Genomic DNA, 20,500 nt, shown 5'->3' on the forward strand with positions numbered 1-20,500 from the left:
CTCTCTTGACGTTCTGGGACACTAATGCGAATGTAATAACATGCAGCATGGCACAGCCCAAAACACACACGCAAACATAAAAACACCATGCAGTGCTAACATGCCTGAAGAGGATGGCCAATCCTACTGGAGGTTTTCTTACTTTTTCATTCAAAATGTTCACACAATGGACACTTTTTCGCAGTGGCTCTAACATGAAATATGACAGATCAATTTCCTTGCAGACCCTTTATAAAATCATGTAAATATGTACAACAGTATGCTGCACTTAACACAGTCTTTGAGGCAGATGCAAAATCCAACTGACAGGTGAATTACTCACATTCAACTTATTAAATATACTTTTGAATACGCAAAGATCCATCCTCCTGACATATACAACTTGATCTACCTATGAATCATAACTGCGTTATACATAGAGCAGTTGATTAGAAGTAAAATATGTAGTTTTTCGCCACTCTGCTCAGTATTAGTGGTTCCAGCTCTTCAAGTTGACAAAAACAAATCTGTCCATTTTGTGAAGAGCGTTTGTTCAGTGTAGATGGACAATCAGTAACATAGAACAAGTGGACAACATTCATTGTATGGACGACAAGACTGAACTAATTGTTTTCAAATAAATAAAACGCTTCATAAGAATAAAATGAAACATTCATTAATGCATTCATAAAACATAAAATTAACAGCATTCAATATTTAGTTAATGTTGAAATGCTCTTGAGCATGCCAAGTTCATTATGACAGATAACCATTCCCCAAGTCATGTCAGTCAAAGCAGGAGTGTCACCTGACTAGATACATGTCGTTTCCTAGGTCTTTAGACACCTGCACACTAAAATAATATGCATTTTCTTCCTGAGGATTGCACCAATTTCAGATTCTTCCAAAGTCACAGGGTTTTAAAAAAACGTTTTTACTCTTCCCATTGTATGCGGAGTTAGCGCCCGGATTCGATAATAAGGGAAATTGCATCGACTACCCACTTTATATTACACCTCGGAACTGGCTTTAAGTGATATCAACTCACACACGTGCACAGTAGGGGCAGATCTCAGAGCCTATTATCCCCCAGAACATTATTACATTTACACTCTTATCCAGAACGACTTACAGGAGCAATTAGGGTTAAACGCCTTGCTCAAGGGCACATCGACAGATTGTTTCACCTAGCCGGCTCTGGGATTAGAACCAGCGACCTTTCGGTTACTGGCACAACGCTCTTAACCACTAAGCTACCTGCCGCCCTTACTAACAGTCATTTATCACTAGTCGTCTTATCCACACAAACAGCTAATATAACGCGACTCCAGCATTTCTGCTGTTCTCTGTCGTCTCTGACGCACCCATGACTTGGTAGCATCACAGCTGAGCTATGGGTTTGTTGTGAGCTCAGTAATGTTAACGTACTGGTATACTGTGCTAAAATACAGCTTGCATTATACTGTAACACAGACGGTGCAACCTAGGATGCTGCTGAGAAGGGTCCTTATTGTTTTATACAGAGAATGTCCTCGTAACACAGAGAATGTCCTCGTAACACAGAGAATGTCCTCGTAACACAGTTGACACACACACACAGTAGTGGAGATTCACAAAGACTTACACAAAATCAAAGCTTGCTTTGATTGGTTGTGCACATCTCTCTTAATTCAGCCTAAGGGTCTGCAAAATGAGAAACTGTTGCTTCACCTGGCTAGTCCGCCATAGTGCCCTACTAAACCAAATAGAACGTGTGTTATTGCTTGTGGAATATCTCGTTGATGGCATGAAGCCAATCATTTGGATTTTGGATTGCGGTGTAACTCTAGGATTGCACACCAACTCAGTGGTCTTGTGATTCATGTCCACCCTGAGATTAGGAGGTTGTGGGTTCGATACCCGGTTGAGACCTCCCAAAAACTCTAAAAATGAAACCAAACGCCTCTCTTCTTGGCACTCAGCATTAACGAGATGGATTGGGGATAAGGCCCTGCGATAGACTAGTGTCCTGTCCAGGGGGTGTACTTGTAGATCAAGCTGCCTCACTACAGAAACAGGAGATAGACTAGTGTCCTGTCCAGGGGGTGTACTTGTACATCAAGCTGCCTCACTACAGAAACAGGAGATAGACTAGTGTCCTGTCCAGGGGGTGTACTTGTACATCAAGCTGCCTCACTACAGAAACAGGAGATAGACTAGTGTCCTGTCCAGGGGGTGTACTTGTACATCAAGCTGCCTCACTACAGAAACAGGAGAAAGTCTTCTGCCATATGGGCTGTTCTGGCTCGGACAAGGATACCTTTACCCTCCAGGATTGCACAGTGCACATTTGCCATTTTATCATATAGCACAAGGCCATTGGTTATTGATTCAAGGCATGATGGGTGGGTTGGGGGACTGATCATGCATTCAACATCAGCAGGTTACGATGTCCAAACAAAGCAATTACTAAACTACTGAAAACATGAAACACATCGACAAACAAACACGTACAAGCACACACAGGAAAACAGAAATCACCGATTTACCATAACAGAGTAACAAAGGTAGACTCACAGATAGAAAACTTGTTGCTGTTGTCTTTGCCTGGGAATAATTTTACTCCTCTAGATTTAAAGTCTACGGACCTTTTCACTAGTTAAAGGGAAAACAAAAACATGAAATCAGGTGAAACAGGTTCCAAATAAACCGATCAGCATTGAAAACCAAGAAACCCATCCTCCAAGCTTATGGAGAAGAGCACAAATCATAGCAGCAGGTAAAAATAGTCAAAGTATCTTGGCAACAGAAAAAATAAAGAATGTGCAGAGGTAAAATAGCAAAAAAGGAGAAGAACGATATTAATATATGAGTAGCGTACAGGGCTTCTGTTCATTTGTCAACCTTGAAATGATTGGGGGGTTTTGCAGGACAGCAGACCAGAGTGTAGAGCAGCCGATATGGATCAGCCTTTAGCCACAATCCTCAGAGGAGTCTTCAGGGCAGAGGCGGCTGTCAAGGTTTTTTTTTAGCAACAGAATGGCCGATCTGTTATGCCGCAGAACGGCACGCTGGGACATGACAGTGCAGGCGTCAGCTCACACACACACACAAATGCCCACACACACGTACATACAAGCACACGCACAAACGCACGCACACACACACACATCCTGAGCAATAGGATGATTCTCAGGTGTTGTGCTAACGTTAGATGTTCATCACTATTTCATGTAAATTTAGCCCCAATATCTTAGTTGAACAGAAGCCCTGTGAGGAATGACATGTTAATAATAATAATAATAATAATAATAATAATAATAATAATAATAATAATAATGTCACTAATAATAATAATAATAATAATAATAATAATAATAATAATAATAATAATAATAATAATAATAATGTGATCACATTCAACATGTGTGTAAAAACATCAATCATGATAAATGTTTTATTTTCTGTTTTCCAAAAAGAAACCTTCAAAAAACTGTTGTCAGAACATATGTAATGCTTTTGTTCAGAAAGTGCTCATAGATTCACTGTCAGATATAACATGGGATGATGAAGGATTATATTAGGGTTTGGAAAAAAGGTGAAAAAAGCAAGTGGCATTGTGTAAGGCTGTGGGGGTGCTCTCTCTCTCTCTCCTATAATTTGCGTATTTGAGGGCAACCCTCACAGCCTTACAAAGGGTACACTCGCACACTGACATTGGATTCACTGATTCAGCCTTTCCTTCAAAAAATATGAAAATATACTGTAAACAGATATTAGATCTTCAGTTCAGGATTAACTGAATGACAGAGAATGAGAGGTGCAAAGTTTTTTTTGACAACTGCCAGTTGTACTTCAGGATATTGACATACAGTGGAGGTGGATAAGGTAGAAAATGTTTGCCCACTCTTACAATAGGAAAGATTGCTGTAAACCATTGCATCAAAATCAACATCTTAAACTTTCAGACATCAAAGGTTGTGTAGTTAGGATTATGAGCAGACCAACTCATTATGAAAGAGCGTAGAAAGTAACATTATCAGCATGCCACATATGTTCTTGATCGTCTTTTTTGAAAAGTTAAAAGTAAAAAATTGATTAATATATGCCATACCGTTTTTGGAATGTTGTGCATTTCGGAAATGATAGGTCGACAAATCTGCTCTGTGAGTAAAACTCTAAAATCCTAATGTATTCATGATACCAAGACACCAGATACTGGACAGTTTACTGCAAAGCTTCTGCAGACCTGTGGTTCCCAGCTACTACAAACTCTTCAAAAGTCCAAAGTCCCCAAAAAGTAACTCATGTCAGAAACAGTGTGTACAGCCGAGTTTAACAGAAGATCACTCAAACTGATATTATTGTATATTCAGTAATAGTGGACAGTACCTCTTCCGTATTCAGTAATAGTGGACAGTACCTCTTCCGTTTTCAGTAAGAGTGGACAGTACCTCTTCCGTATTCAGTAATAGTGGACAGTACCTCTTCCGTATTCAGTAATAGTGGACAGTAGCTCTTCCGTATTCAGGAAGAGTGAAAAGTACCTCTTCCGTATTCAGTAATAGTGGACAGTACCTCTTCAGTATTCAGTAATAGTGGACAGTACCTCTTCCGTATTCAGTGAGAGTGGACAGTACCTCTTCAGTATTCAGTAATAGTGGACAGTACCTCTTCCGTATTCAGTAATAGTGGACAGTACCTCTTCCGTATTCAGGAAGAGTGGACAGTACCTCTTCCGTATTCAGTAAGAGTGGAGGGTACCTCTTCTGTACTCAGTAAGAGTGGATGGTACCTCTTCCATTTTCAGGAAGTGGACGGTACCTCTTCCGTATTCAGGAAGTGGACAGTACCTCTTCCATTTTCAGGAAGTGGACAGTTCAAGCAAGTACCCAACATCACTAATAGTTCAGACTTAATTGTAGTTCATCTGTGAGGATCTGCATCTTCATTTACGGGTGGCACTTCGACGGTCACCGATGAGCACCACTTGAGCAGTATCACTTATGATGCCTTAATGTGTCCTTTCTTGGGACACGCTTAATTTGCGGCGCGATAAATCAGCCAACAAGTTTCTTTGTGCAGATGTGTAAACTATATTAAAGAGAAAAGGCATTCTCAGGCACTATGAGGGACAAATGGCACCTTTAGTCCGACCTTGTTACAGGAGTGGGTCGCAGTTCCGGAGTGACCCCCTAGGTGTCATCCTCCGACAACCATAGGCACCTCCTCACTCACAGTCGGGACTAATTATCTGCCTATTGGTGTCACCTGTGGCTATCTGATTCACCTGTGTATTTATGCCCTCACTTCCCTGTGTTCCCTTGCTCAGTTTTCTCTGCTAGTTCCTTGATGTCAAGCAGTACGTATCAGTGTCGGGTCACGTGACGGAGTTACAGGTAATCGAGAAGTGTTCTCCCTGTGTCATTGTGTTTTTCCAGTCAGAGTTAGTATTTCGTATTGTTTGCTGTCAACCTGTTTTTTGGAGACCTATGTGCTCCTCATTTGTTTTCGTGTATAGTCTGTTGTTTTGTATCCTGGCTTTTGGACCACCAGTAAAGATCCTTGTTTCACCATCCTTGCCTACTGTCTACAGTCTATCCTGCACCGCACCTGGGTCACACCTCACACCAACCCTTACACGACCTCTTATTGACCAAACCTGAATGTTTCATTACTTCCATTTTATGATCCTCAGGTCAGCTTTCTTTCATGAATAAATAAAGGCCAGAATGATACATTGATTCCTTCCCATGCTGTGCCAAATTATCCGAAACGCCCGGGATGCCCTATTGATTGATACTTGCCGTTCAGTCGTGACATTTATCCATTCAGACTGATTAAGAAAGGATTGGCTCGCCTTTGAAGATCTGCTACATATGAGGAGGAAGGCGACCATCTCAACATGCCAACACTGTCCTTCTAATTTAGGTAATTAAAACGTAAGGTGGCTCCAAGGCAATGGGTACCTACCATATCATAGCGCAGGGATCATCAACTAGATTCCAGCCGCGGGCCAATTTTTTGTTTCTTGAGTGGATGGTTGGGTGGGTGGGGGGGGGGGACATAATTACTAGACTACAATAATTTGTAGACTGCAAATTGACCGCAAGAAGCCCAAACAGATATGTTTGACTGAAACATAATCATTGAAAACCTTGCTTAATTTTTATACGATCATGTCATGTCTCTTTATTATACATGGGAATACTTGGGAACAGATTTCTTAAATTAAATTCACTTGGAGCTGATTCCTGTTAGTTTGTTTTTTACAGTCTTTTATGTCCAACAATGAAAATTCCACACAATATACAGTGCCTTCGAAAGTAATCAGAACCCTTGACTTTTTCCACATTTTGTTACGTAACAGCCTTATTCTAAAATGAATTTAAATAAATAAAAATCCTCAGCAAACAGTAAAAGGCAAATGACAGGCCGCTTGGAGTTTGCCAAAATGCACCTAAAGTCTCTCAGACCATGAGAAACAAGATTCTCTGGTCTGATGAAACCAAGATTTAACTATTTGGCCTGAATGCCAAGCGTCACGTCTGGAAGAAACCTGGCACCATCCCTACGGTGAAGCATGGTGGTGGCAGAATCATGCTGTGGGGATATTTTTCAGCGGCAGGGACAGGGAGCCTAGTCAGGATCGAGGGAAAGATGAACGGAGCAAAGTACAGAGAGATCCTTGATGAAAACCTGCTCCAGAGCGTTCAGGACCTCAGACTGGGGCGAAGGTTCACCTTCCAACAAGACAACGACCCTAAGCACACAGCCAAGACAATGCAGGAGTGGCTTCGGGACAAGTCTCTGAATGTCCTTGAGTGGCCCAGCCAGATCCCGGACTTGAACCCGATCGAACATCTGAATCCTGAAACCTGAAAATAGCTGTGCAGCAACGCTCCCCATCCAACCTGACAGAGCTTGAGAGGATCTGCAGAGAGGAATGGGTGAAACTCCCCAAATACAGGTGTGCCAAGCTTGTAGCGTCCTACCCAAGAAGACTTGCGGCTGTACTCACTGCCAAAGGTGCTTCAACAAAGTACTGAGTAAATGTGATATTTCAGTTTTTTATTTTTTATAAATGTGCAAAAATTTCTAAAAACCTGTTTTTGCTTTGGCATTATGGGGTATTGTGTGTAGATTGATGATGGGAAAAACAATTTAATCCATTTTAGAATAAGGCTGTAATGTAACAAAATGTGGAGAAAGTCAAGGGTTCTGGATACTTTCCAAATGCACTGTATATATAGATTAATATGTTAAGAACTTGACAATACAGATTGTACCTTTTAAAGTCTTGGCAAATCTTTATAAAAGTGTTTTACTCAAGACCATTTCAAATTCCATCGTAGACTATTAATGGTTCATAGCTCCGGTGTCCAGTTATTAAGTGGCCCAAACACTATTCATTTCATCATTATACATCTGTGCGCTTGTGGGAATTCTCATGTCACACTGTTAAGAGAGCATTTCAATACTAATTAGACTGCCTTTGGCTCCTTGATTGGGAACCGTACCGGATGCGGGGCAAAAGTGATTGCATACTAAATGACAGATGTTATGGTATAATTAGTTTTTTGTAATTAAATCGTGGCACCTGACCCGCTGGTCTTGCTCAGTGCTCGGTCGCCACAGACAGGACAGATTACTGCCATAAATACTAGCTCTTAGAGTTACATAAACATGTCTGTCCTGAACAGTTTATGCATAACATACAGTTCCATATATTCATGTGGAGTTTATGGGAATGGCTTGCCACTCCAAATCACTGAAAAATACACACGATAGGGGTTGAGGGATGTTTATAGATTTTTTGCTGCTTTGTGGCAGAGCAATTTAGTATGGATTTTGCCTTTAATGGTAGCCTATGTACTGTGTTCCTGGATATAATTCCCCCACAAAATGTTTGGAAACAGCTTGATTATTGATTTGATTATTTGCTGACTTTGAGGTCGAATGCAGATCTGATTGTTAAGAGAAGATTATTTAGAATCTCAGTTGGCAGCATTCAATCAATCAATGATGAAAAAGACAATGCTCTCAAAGCCTCTGGCTGTCTAAATTGAGAAACGGGACCAGGTTCAAATAAAACAAAATGGATGTCTGGAATAGTGGGGACGTATTAATGGGCCTGATGCTGTAGAAGCAAACACGCTAATAGTAATGGCATTATGATATAGGCCAATTGTTGAAGGATCCAATCTGACAGAAACATAGTGAAGACTTGCCAAATTAAATACTCCCCCGAGGCCAATGGTAAATTCTAATTTACATTACTCTGCACTGGCCTGCAGTCTAATGATAGAGGAACAGAGGTGACCATCAAACGCAGGCCTTATCAAAGATGGCATTAGCTCCAGGGGAAGAGTTTGTCTGCGACACCAGTCTTCTGGTCATGAATTAACATGAAGTCCTATTTCTGACTGCACTGCTTAGAGGAGTGGGGAAATGGTCTGAGCAGTGGCAGAGCGCGCTGTGATTGAGTATGATATAACAGGGGCGTTTGGAACATTTTAATTCTAGGGAAGATAAGAGAGATAGAACCCTGGAGGATCACTGATTGGATTAATTTTTGACGGTTTACTTTATCAAAATCCTGAAGTTGCTTGAAAAGGACCCATTTGGTTTTCCAACTCAGATGTGCAGATTCATTGGTGATATGGTATTATAAGGGTCCTGTAAACAGTCCCTGTGTATATAAGGGCTGCATAACACATGCATAGGAACTACGTACAGTAGATATCCACATCTAATCTAATCTAAATGTATTCTATCAGGTAGCTACAGTGTCTTCAGAAAGTATTCACACCCCTTGACTTATTCCACAATTCAACATTGATTAAAATGTTGTTGTTTTTCTCACCCATCTACACACAATACCCCATAATGACAAAGTGAAAACATATTTTTAGAAATGTTTGCAAATGTATTGAAAATGAAATTCGGAAATATCTCATTTACGTAGGTATTCACACCACTGAGTCAATAGATGTAAGAATTACCTTTGGCGGTAAGTCTCTACGTCTCTAAGAGCTTTGCATACCTGGATTGTACAATATTTACACATTCTTAAAAAAATTATTGAAGTTGGTTGTTGATCATTGCTAGACAGCCATTTTCAAGTCTTGCCATAGATTTAAGTCAAAACTGTAACTAGGCCACTGAGGAACATTTAATGTCATCTTGGTAAGCAACTCCAGTGTATATTTGGCCTTGTGCTTTAGGTTATTGTCCTGTTGAAAGGTACATTTGTCTCCTAGTGTCTGTTGGAAAGCAGACTGAACCAGGTTTTCCTCTTGGATGTTGCCTGTGCTTAGCTCTATTCCATTTATTTTTATTAAACAAACAAAAAACTGCTGATGACAAGCATACCCATAACATGATGCAGCCACCACCATGCTTGAAAATATGAAGAGTGGTAGTCAGTGATGTGTTGTGTTGGATTTGCCCCAAACATAATGGTTTGTATTCAGGACATTATGTTAATTTCTTTGCCACATTTTGGCAGTTTTACTTTAGTGCCTTGTTGCAAACAGGATGCATGTTTTGGAATATTTTTATTCTGTACAGGCTTCCTTGTTTTCACTCTGTCATTTAAGTTAGTATTGTGGAGTACCTACAATGTTGTTGATCCATCCTCAGTTCTTTCCTATCACAGCCATTCAACTCTGTAACTGTATAAAAGTCACCATTGGCCTCATGGTGAAATCCCTGAGCAGTTTCCTTCCTCTCTGGCAACTGAGTTAGGAAGGTCGCCTGCATCTTTGTAGTGACTTGGTGTATTTATACACCATCCAAAGTATAATTAACAACTTCACCATGCTCAAAGGGATATTCAATGTCTGCTTTCTTTTTAAATAATAGGTGCCCTTCTTTGCGAGGCATTGGAAAACCTCCCTGGTCTTTGTGGTTGAAATCTGTTTTTGAAATTCACTGTTCGACTGAGGGACCTTACAGATAATTGTATGTGTGGGGTACGGAGATGAGGTAGTCATTCAAAAATCATGTTAAACACTATTATTACACACAGAGTGAGTCCATGCTACTTATTATGTGACTTGTTAAGCACACTTAGGGCTGCTGTAACAAAGGGGTCCAATACTCTATTGATTCAAGACGTTTCATCTTTTCATTTTTAATTAACTTGTAAAAAAATTAATAACATGAAAAGCATAATTCCACTTTGACATTATGGGGTATTGTGTGTAGGCAAGTGACAAAAATCTCAATTGAAAACAATTTAAATGCAGGCTGTACCACAACAAAATGTGGAAAGGGGTGTGAAAACTTTCTGAAGGCACAGTAATGCTGTATGTGAACTCCTTTCTAATAGTGATGAACAGCAGCAAGGCTGCACACATACAAATACAAACATTGTCTGGGTTCAAATTCCCCCTCAAACTTTGATTAAGGTGAGACGTGGTGTCTTCCATTTCATTGCTTATCAGAGGCTGCCTTCAAAAGAGCCCCAGCAGCATTGCCAATAACAGCTTCAATTCGACCGCCACCGACTTCCTATGAGAGATGAGCTGCATTGACAGGGAGCGCAACAGCTGGCTAATGTCAATAACTGGTTCAATCAGAGATGTGAACGTGCTTTTTCTGATGGGATTTCTTTCAGACAGATCCGTTGGGTAAATTGGATTTTGGGGTGGTTTGGTGTCCTAAAGTGCTTTGCAGCTGCTGCTTTGAAGCTGAGCTGCTTGTTGTTCACCAGGTGCTTTGAAGCTGAGCTGCTTGTTGTTCACCAGGTGGTGTGGAGCTGAGCTGCTTGTTGTTCACCAGGTGGTGTGAAGCTGAGCTGCTTGTTGTTCACCAGGTGGTGTGAAGCTGAGCTGCTTGTTGTTCACCAGGTGGTGTGAAGCTGAGCTGCTTGTTGTTCACCAGGTGGTTTGAAGCTGAGCTGCTTGTTGTTCACCAGGTGGTTTGAAGCTGAGCTGCTTGTTGTTCACCAGGTGGTTTGAAGCTGAGCTGCTTGTTGTTCACCAGGTGGTGTGAAGCTGAGCTGCTTGTTGTTCACCAGGTGGTTTGAAGCTGAGCTGCTTGTTGTTCACCAGGTGGTGTGAAGCTGAGCTGCTTGTTGTTCACCAGGTGGTTTGAAGCTGAGCTGCTTGTTGTTCACCAGGTGGTTTGAAGCTGAGCTGCTTGTTGTTCACCAGGTGGTTTGAAGCTGAGCTGCTTGTTGTTCACCAGGTGGTGTGAAGCTGAGCTGCTTGTTGTTCACCAGGTGGTGTGAAGCTGAGCTGCTTGTTGTTCACCAGGTGGTGTGAAGCTGAGCTGCTTGTTGTTCACCAGGTGGTGTGAAGCTGAGCTGCTTGTTGTTCACCAGGTGGTGTGAAGCTGAGCTGCTTGTTGTTCACCAGGTGGCTTGAAGCTGAGCTGCTTGTTGTTCACCAGGTGGTTTGAAGCTGAGCTGCTTGTTGTTCACCAGGTGGTTTGAAGCTGAGTTGCTTGTTGTTCACCAGGTGGTGTGAAGCTGAGCTGCTTGTTGTTCACCAGGTGGTGTGAAGCTGAGCTGCTTGTTGTTCACCAGGTGGTGTGAAGCTGAGCTGCTTGTTGTTCACCAGGTGGTGTGGAGCTGAGCTGCTTGTTGTTCACCAGGTGGTGGAAAGCTGAGCTGCTTGTTGTTCACCAGGTGGTGTGAAGCTGAGCTGCTTGTTGTTCACCAGGTGGTGTGAAGCTGAGCTGCTTGTTGTTCACCAGGTGGTGTGAAGCTGAGCTGCTTGTTGTTCACCAGGTGGTGTGGAGCTGAGCTGCTTGTTGTTCACCAGGTGGTGTAAAGCTGAGCTGCTTGTTGTTCACCAGGTGGTGTGAAGCTGAGCTGCTTGTTGTTCACCAGGTGGTTTGAAGCTGAACTGCTTGTTGTTCACCGGGTGGTTTGTACCAGTTAGGCCACTAAGAGGGGAAGTCACAGGGCCGTTCTCAAGGGGAATATATCCCTCGGCAGACATCAACGGCAGACATGAAGATCAAATCTCTATCTTCTTGCTGACCAATCTCTCCTGGCTTTTTACCTCTGCCAAGTGCAATAAATGTGTTAAACTTGTCAAATATTGTGTATTTTAGTTGAGGTTTGTCCATTTTAAAGACCTTTTAAATCCACTACTGTTCCTGGCACCAAGCCAGAAAATAAATGAGGTTCTACAGTCCTTTTCGTTGAGAATATCCATAATAAGTTGTGTTTAATAAAAAAAGTCCCCGACGTGTGACACTTTGTATACCAACGTCCAATGAATAGCTCATTAGTAGGGTATTAGAAAAATGGTTCGCTAACTATTTACAAACATTAGTAAGTGATGAGAAAATAATGTATTCATACCCTCTCCTTTCTTTGCATACAGACGTTGTCTTTTCTGAGGATGTGAAAAGTGCTTGAACTTTAACATTGTCCTCTAGAGAGGTGTCAGGGACAGAAATAAACCCAATCAGATGCACTGAGCTCTTCCCTGACTGCAGATGTCCATCTGTTTCAGAGTGGGTTTAACCCAGCGGTTCACAAACGAGGGGTCACAACCCCATGTGGGGTCGCCCAATATGTAAATGGCTCGTGGGAAAATAAAAAAAAATCCCCAAAAATGAAATTACTAATATTTTCTACAAATCTCAAAGGGAATACCCTGCTGTCTCCTTCAGAGCATTAAAACTCATGGTACTCTTCGCCAACTCATATCTGAGTGAAGCCGAGTTCAGAGTTCTCAGTTGTTTTGAACGCAGCATTAGAGACGTTATGTCATACTAATTTGCAATTGACGGTCATAGCCCCACATTAAAAGTATGTGATGGTGAGTTGAGAAGACAATCAGAAATACTGTGAGAATGTTTTTCAATTGACTGCCATAGCCCCAAATAAAAAAGTAAACATTGGCTGTTAATTGCATAATTTTTTTCCCATTGTTGGGGGTCGCAAACATTTTCAGATATCAAAATGGGGTCGTGGACGAAAAAAGTTTGGGAACCCCTGGTTTAACCCCTGCTTCTTCACGTTCTATTAAACCTACAGTCTGTGGTCTGGGATCCTTGAAGAATATTGTGCATGGAGAGAAAAAGTCAAACTCCAGCAGATCCTTGAAGGAAATCACTTAAATAAATGTCTCATGAGTTTAGAGTCATACTCTATGATAAACCAAAAATGTAAGGTTTTATTTGTTTATTAAATCACAGTATCTACCTTTAAAGCATCTGATGAGCTAATAAGCTAGCCTAGCACCTCATCGTAGCCTATAAAGTGGTTCAGAGAGCTATTTTTAATCCAAACTCATTTCCCAAGATGTAACAGTAGGCAAACATATTTCATATTTGATATGTTATCCAAGTCCTTCAATAGGATAACATTTATTCGGTATGGGGGATTTGGTTTATGGTAAATGTGTGTCAGAATAACTCCACAAACACAACACACAGCAATGCACATGTGAGTATATGATTCTGGATGATCTGTTTTACAGTAGCTTCGTTTTGTTTAATCAGCAGCTTTGGAATAAGATGGAAAAAAAGAGACGGCAATTTCAAAAAGAGGAGAAGAAGTGATTTTTTGTTAATCTATTGGTTAGTTCGGAAGAGGCATGCAACATAACACAACAAAAACACTTTTTAAATTGACTGCTGTGCTGTGGATAGTTGGCATTGCTACAGAGAGAGGGTTCTAATTAAAAGTGAAAACCGAAAGCGCTAATTGCCCAAATCATGTCCTCGGGATTTACGGTTTCCATGAGTAAAATAAATATATATCTTCCAGCTGTAATCATGCACAGTTGAAAGGCAGAATGATAGAATGACCACGTCAGTCTGAAACAAAAAAAATAACATGAAAAGAAAACAGCAAATCTAAGATAATGACAATAATAAGAAAAACTAATTAAGGAGGACAGAGCGAAGAGGTGTAGGATTCATCCCGCTTTCAGAGCGCTATGTGTTGACTCTCTCAGGGCTTTAAAAGGATTACACTCTTATTTAAGTTTTTCTGTTTTTAGGTGGTCAGGAAACTCCTTCCTAAGCGTCTTTGTATTGATTGAAACAGAGGCTTACCTTGATAATGGGTGCTAAAGCCCCGGTATCGATGGTTACTGTCGGTTACAAAGTGTAGCCTCAGCCAGTTCTTGTTGCTGACAATAGGAGAAGGGACATTCATCCCAGATAACCTGAGAGAAACAAGAGGAGAAAATCATTAAGATTTTTACATCCACGCTCAAAGTCAGCATGTTACAACACTGGTGTCTTTTAGTGTCTCGGCCAATCAAAAAAGATAACCCTGTTTTGGTTTTGAAACAAGGTTTGGACACAGTACATAGGTTAAAAAATAGCATCTTGTAGACCTACATAAAAATTGTGGAAATTCAAAATCCAAAGTTAGGTTGCTTATTATGCATGAATGACAACAGGACATACAACTCAAAATAATGTTCATAGGGTAATGTTGAATGGAAAAATGCTGAATGTTCTGCTTCAGAGTGGGATAGAAGAACAGGGTGTCCATACCCCTGGTGAGAACACTACAAAGAGGAGGATCATCAACTGTGTTAGCCACACCCCCTTGGTCAAAGCCTCACACTCAGGTGTATAGCCATACGGAGTGTATACAAAGCATAAACACAGTGTATGAAGACCCTTATACGTTAGTCACAAAGTGATAGCTACCGCATACATCTACAGTATATCCACCTGTTCAAAATGTCACACTGGTCTTAAAACCTCTTAAGTACTGGTCTTAAAACCTCTTAAGTACTGGTCTTAAAACCTCTTAAGTACTGGTCTTAAAACCTCTTAAGTACTGGTATAAAAACCTCTTAAGTACTGGTATAAAAACCTCTTAAGTACTGGTCTTAAAACCTCTTAAGTACTGGTCTTAAAATCTCTTAAGTAATGGTCTTAAAACCTCTTAAGTAATGGTCTTAAAACCTCTTAAGGATCGGACCCTTTTTTTTTCAATTTTCGCCTAAAATGACATACCCAAATCTAATTGCCTGTAGCTCAGGACCTGAAGCAAGGATATGCATATTCTTGATACCATTTGAAAGAAAACACTTTGAAGTTTGTGGACATGTGAAATGAACGTAGGAGAATATAACACATTAGATCTGTTAAAATATAATACAAATAAAAAAACATGGGTTTTCTATATATATTTTTTTGTTCCATCATCTTTGATATGCAAGAGAAAGTCCACAATATAATATTGCAGTTTAGGCGCAATTTAGATTTTGGCCACTAGATGGCAGCAGTGCGTGTGCAAAGTTTCAGATTGATCCAGTGATGCATTGCAAAACTGGGTTATTTTGTATCAAGCCTCCCCGAATGTGCCGAATTGGTCAATTGATACATTTACATGTACATAACTATAGAGAACATACAAAAATGATATGGTAATTCAAAATGTAAGTTCACACACTCCCAGGAATGTCATACATGATGGATCATTAGCTTATACACTAACTTTCACACATCTAGATGGCCAGGCGGGGTGGGTGTGGAGCCAGAGACAGCAGGGGTTCAAACTGTAGAACCCAGTTCCCACATTTGAAAATAAAAATTGATTTTATCAAACAAAACTATGCTACATTTTATCTCTGGGACCTTTAGGATGACAAATTAGAGCAAGATTACTGAATGTAAGTACATTATTTACATTCAGAGGTGTATCAAAGCAGTTGCCGTGATACGTTTTTTGTTGTTGTGTACTCTCCTCAAACAATAGCATGGTATTTTTTTCACTAATAGCTACTGTAAATTGGACAGTTCAGTTAGATTAACAATGATTTAAGCTTTCTTCCCATATAAGACATGTCTATGCCCTGGAAAGTTTGGTGTTACTTACAACAGTCATGCTAATCACATTAGCACACGTTAGCTCAACCGTCCTGTATATGGGACACCAATCCCGTAGAGGTTAATATGCATACAGAGTAGACAGTGTATCTGGCCCTCGCCCTGCCCTGGCTTTGGCCCATACCACCACAACACACAATGGAGTTGGCCAGAGGAAACTTCTAGAAGACGAGTAGCCTGCCACCGAAGGGACTGGGCACAGAGGTCAAATACAGACCGCTCTCTTCCCTCTTCCTCTCCCTCCCTTCCTCTCCCTCCCTTCCTCCCCCCATCCCCTCTTTCCCCCCTGCCTCACACCGACCTTTATTGATGACTGTTGGCATATGTCATTAAAGGACACGGTCACATGGATCACAGCTTAGTGGCTTCCACAAGCTGGAGCTGTGCCATATCATTACTGTTATCACGCAAAAGTCTCTTCCATTACCCACACTGAGGCAGATTCCCAAATGGCGACCTATTCCCTGTATAGTGCACTACTTTTGACCAGAGCCCTATGGGTCCTGGTCAAAAGTATTGCACTATGTAGGGAATTGGGTGCCATTTGGGATGCAGCCTGAGACAGAGGCAGAGACAGCAGACCAGAGCACTGTCTGGTTTAACCTCACCCCCCCCACCCCCACAGATCAATAGACCTAATGTGACCCCCTTACACACACGCACACACTCACACACACCACAGAATTCTAGAACATCTGCATTCCAAGTCCCATCTAGCTGGGATCAATATGCTCTAGGAAGCTCCATGTAAAATAAGCAGAGAGATTGCAGGTGATTGCGCACAAATAAGTGGAACACACAGACTCACACACACACACGCACACACAAACACACACACACACAAACACACACACACACACACACACCCAGGTAGGGGAGGGACACAGAAGCAGGGCTGGCCTCTGCATCAGCTCTGGGCGGCAGGCAGTGTACAACGCTGGCGGACGCCTCATCAATCACCACCCCGGCGTCAGAGACAGATGGGAGGCCGCTGGGAAGCGATGCGCGTCTCTCCATCAAACTGATGTTTTAAAAGTAAGTAATCAGTGTTCTCCACGGGCACTCCTTCTGTGGCAGAGCCCTCCACCTTCCTCCTCCGCACCCCTTCCCTCCTCGCACGTTACTCTTCTCCCTCTCCTCTGCCTCCTCACACTTTGAAACAGCGACTCAAGGCCTCTCCACCCCGTTGGATAATGGAAACTAAATTTCATCCGTTTCATGGCAGCATGCAGGGTCGACATGGACCTGTCCAAATTGCAGTCTGGGCTCCGTGTGCAGAGGGGTCAGAATGAACCGCACCAAAACACAAGCACAGTAAAATCAGTAATTTGCTCTAATGCTCCTCTCTAATCCAAAATGCTGTGGTCAAAAACAAACCGAACGGCAGAACATGTATTTTTCTAAGGCTGAGATGATATTCATCCAAATTATACCATTTGCTGCAGTAAAAAAATGAATAGATCTAAGAGAAAGAGGGAAAAACAATACTTATCCAGGACCTAGCTTCTCTTCACAAATAGACTGAAATAAGACTTTCCATTTCAGGGTTTCTAATACATATCTAATCCATTCAGCAACAATAGAAAATCCAGCAGGTGCAGTTAAGCAAGACTACATTACGTCACCTGACTGGAACTAGCCTGTGAGCTCGGGCTTTTTTTGGCACCCGCAGGAAAGTGTATGATGCTGTAGTGACGTATTGAAATACATTACTCAAGGAATTTCTTATATTATCATAATTAATCCTTACAAATAGGACATCCCTGCACACAGTAAATGGTACCCCATGTGAGGCCAATCCCCTACAATGTTAATAGAAGTTAGGCTCGCTCCAGACAGTTGCTGTTGGTCCCTCTTAACATTAACACAGAGTTTGGCTTCGGACCAGCTCCTCCATTCCATTGGCTATCAGACTTGAGAAACAGGAAGATGACGTGGCACAGAGTAGAATAAATTGACTCTCTAACGGAAGCTAATGACCTCACAATACTTTTACCCCATAATTCATCACTATTCTCCAACTCAGACCCCCCAAAAAATACATTGCAATGATGTATCCTTGCACTGTAAAGAAATGCTTTATGGCATATGGTTTTTGGCTGACCACACTAGCAATCTTATCATATAATCAGATTTAGAGAAGCTTCTGAGCAAGAATTAGGGGATTGATTACAGTTACAGTGGGGAGAACAAGCATTTGATACACTGCCGATTTTGCAGGTTTTCCTACTTACAAAGCATGTAGAGGTCTGTAATATTTATCATAGGTACACTTCAACTGTGAGAGACGGAATCTAAAAAAAAAATCCAGAAAATCACATTGTATAATTTTTAAGTAATTAATTTGCATTGTATTGCATGACATAAGTATTTGATCACCTACCAACCAGTAAGAATTCCGTCTCTCACAGACCTGTTAGTTTTTCTTTAAGAAGCCCTCCTGTTCTCCACTCATTACCTGTATTAACTGCACCTGTTTGAACTCGTTACCTGTATAAAAGACACCTGTCCACACACTCAATCAAACAGACTCCAACCTCTCCACAATGGCCAAGACCAGAGAGCTGTGTAAGGACATCAGGGATAAAATTGTAGACCTGCACAAGGCTGGGATGAGCTACAGGACAATAGGCAAGCAGCTTGGTGAGAAGGCAACAACTGTTGGTGCAATTATTAGAAAATGGAAGAAATTCAAGATGACGGTCAATCACCCTCGGTCTGGGGCTCCATGCAAGATCTCACCTCGTCAATGATCATGAGGAAGGTGAGGGGATCAGCCCAGAACTACACGGCAGGACCTGGTCAATGACCTGAAGAGAGCTGGGACCACAGTCTCAAAGAAAACCATTAGTAACACACTACGCCGTCATGGATTAAAATCCTGCAGCGCACGCAAGGTCCCCCTGATCAAGCCAACGCATGTCCAGGCCCGTCTGAAGTTTGCCAATGACCATCTGGACGATCCAGAGGAGGAATGGGAGAAGGTCATGTGGTCTGATGAGACAAAAATAGAGCTTTTTGGTCTAAACTCCACTCGCCGTGTTTGGAGGAAGAAGAAGGATGAGTACAACCCCAAGAACACCATCCCAACCGTGAAGCATGGAGGTGGAAACATCATTCTTTGGGGATGCTTTTCTGCAAAGGGGACAGGACGACTGCACCGTATTGAGGGGAGGATGGATGGGGCCATGTATCGCGAGATCTTGGCCAACAACCTCCTTCTCTCAGTAAGAGCATTGAAGATGGGTCGTGGCTGGGTCTTCCAGCATGACAACGACCCGAAACACACAGCCAGGGCAACTAAGGAGTGGCTCCGTAAGAAGCATCTCAAGGTCCTGGAGTGGCCTAGCCAGTCTCCAGACCTGAACCCAATAGAAAATCTTTGGAGGGAGCTGAAAGTCCGTATTGCCCAGCGACAGCCCCGAAACCTGAAGGATCTGGAGAAGGTCTGTATGGAGCAGTGGGCCAAAATCCCTGCTGCAGTGTGTGCAAACCTGGTCAAGACCTACAGGAAACATATGATCTCTGTAATTGCAAACAAAGGTTTTCTGTACCAAATATTAAGTTCTGCTTTTCTGATGTATCAAATACTTATGTCATGCAATAAAATGCAAATTAATTACTTAAAAATCATACAATGTGATTTTCTGGATTTTTGTTTTAGATTCCGTCTCTCACAGTTGAAGTGTACCTATGATAAACAATTACAGACCTCTACATGCTTTGTAAGTAGGAAAACCTGCAAAATTGGCAGTGTATCAAATACTTGTTCTCCCCACTGTATTTGGGGAATGATAAAGATGAGCAGAGTTTTTAGCAGTGTTCATCATAATAATGTTCATGATAAGTTATGATCTCATGCCAATCTTTCCTCCTAACCATTGGGGTATTAGGCGGTTTTGACCAAAGCTGCTGCTTCTTCTTCTTCTTCTTCTTCTTCTTCTTCTTCTTCTTCTTCTTCTTCTTCTTCTTCTTCTATTGATATCTAACACAATAAAGCCAACTATACAGTCATATCTATTCCAGCAGTGAATGTGATATATTGATTAAATCTGATGACTGTCCCAGGGGGCTTGATCTTCCTAAAGGTGATGCTGACTTCAGATAAGGTTCCATAGCATCCACCCTCCTAACGCAATGACTCTTGGCTTGACCATCATTCAATTGTGCTAGATCAGACAGCCCATCCCCTAATGTGTTCTGGATTCCCCTCTCACAAGTTTTTCACAATGATCCTTTAATACTCGCAGCAGACATTATGCTGGAGGGGCTTGGGAGTCATGCAGCATGACAGAATGTATTGAAACAACCTTATGGTATGAGTTATAAACACACACTCCACAGGACATTCAAAAACACAATACCTAATTCAGGGACAGGGACCTGGCGAGTAACCACCATTAAAAAGGGATGTCATTAGGGTAAATGTGACCAATCTTCCCACCTGGACCTCTGAACAGTGCGCACAAATGAAAGTGACCTTTGTCATCAACATCCTGTGATGTCATCAACATCCTCAGAATAGACAGCTCCCCAGCAAGATGAGTGAATGCTGTTGTTAGTAACAGCACAAAAGCAGAATACTGTATTTGTTTCAATGGGCTTCAATTACCCTGCTTCACGGGGAAATGGAATGAATCGATCCAACTCTGATAACATTGACCAGGACGTGTTAGTTTTCCTAACGGATCAAAACAAAAAACCCATTTAGGCTATG

At 41.7% G+C, this 20,500-nt stretch overlaps 1 protein-coding gene across 1 annotated transcript in view; it reads right to left on the reverse strand.

The window, feature by feature from the left end:
- Positions 1–20,500, reverse strand: part of LOC121586782 (CUB and sushi domain-containing protein 3) — a 759,103-nt gene that overhangs the window by 377,411 nt on the left and 361,192 nt on the right. Inside the window, exons 6-7 of the mRNA XM_041903753.2 lie at positions 13,987–14,099; positions 2,536–2,613 (exon numbers count right to left, since the gene is read on the reverse strand). Of these exons, the coding sequence (XP_041759687.2) occupies positions 2,536–2,613; positions 13,987–14,099 (191 nt within the window). The remainder of the gene's footprint in view (positions 1–2,535; positions 2,614–13,986; positions 14,100–20,500) is intronic.

Source organism: Coregonus clupeaformis, chromosome 17 (genome assembly GCF_020615455.1).
Source record: "Coregonus clupeaformis isolate EN_2021a chromosome 17, ASM2061545v1, whole genome shotgun sequence".
NCBI classification, from domain to species: Eukaryota; Metazoa; Chordata; class Actinopteri; order Salmoniformes; family Salmonidae; genus Coregonus; species Coregonus clupeaformis.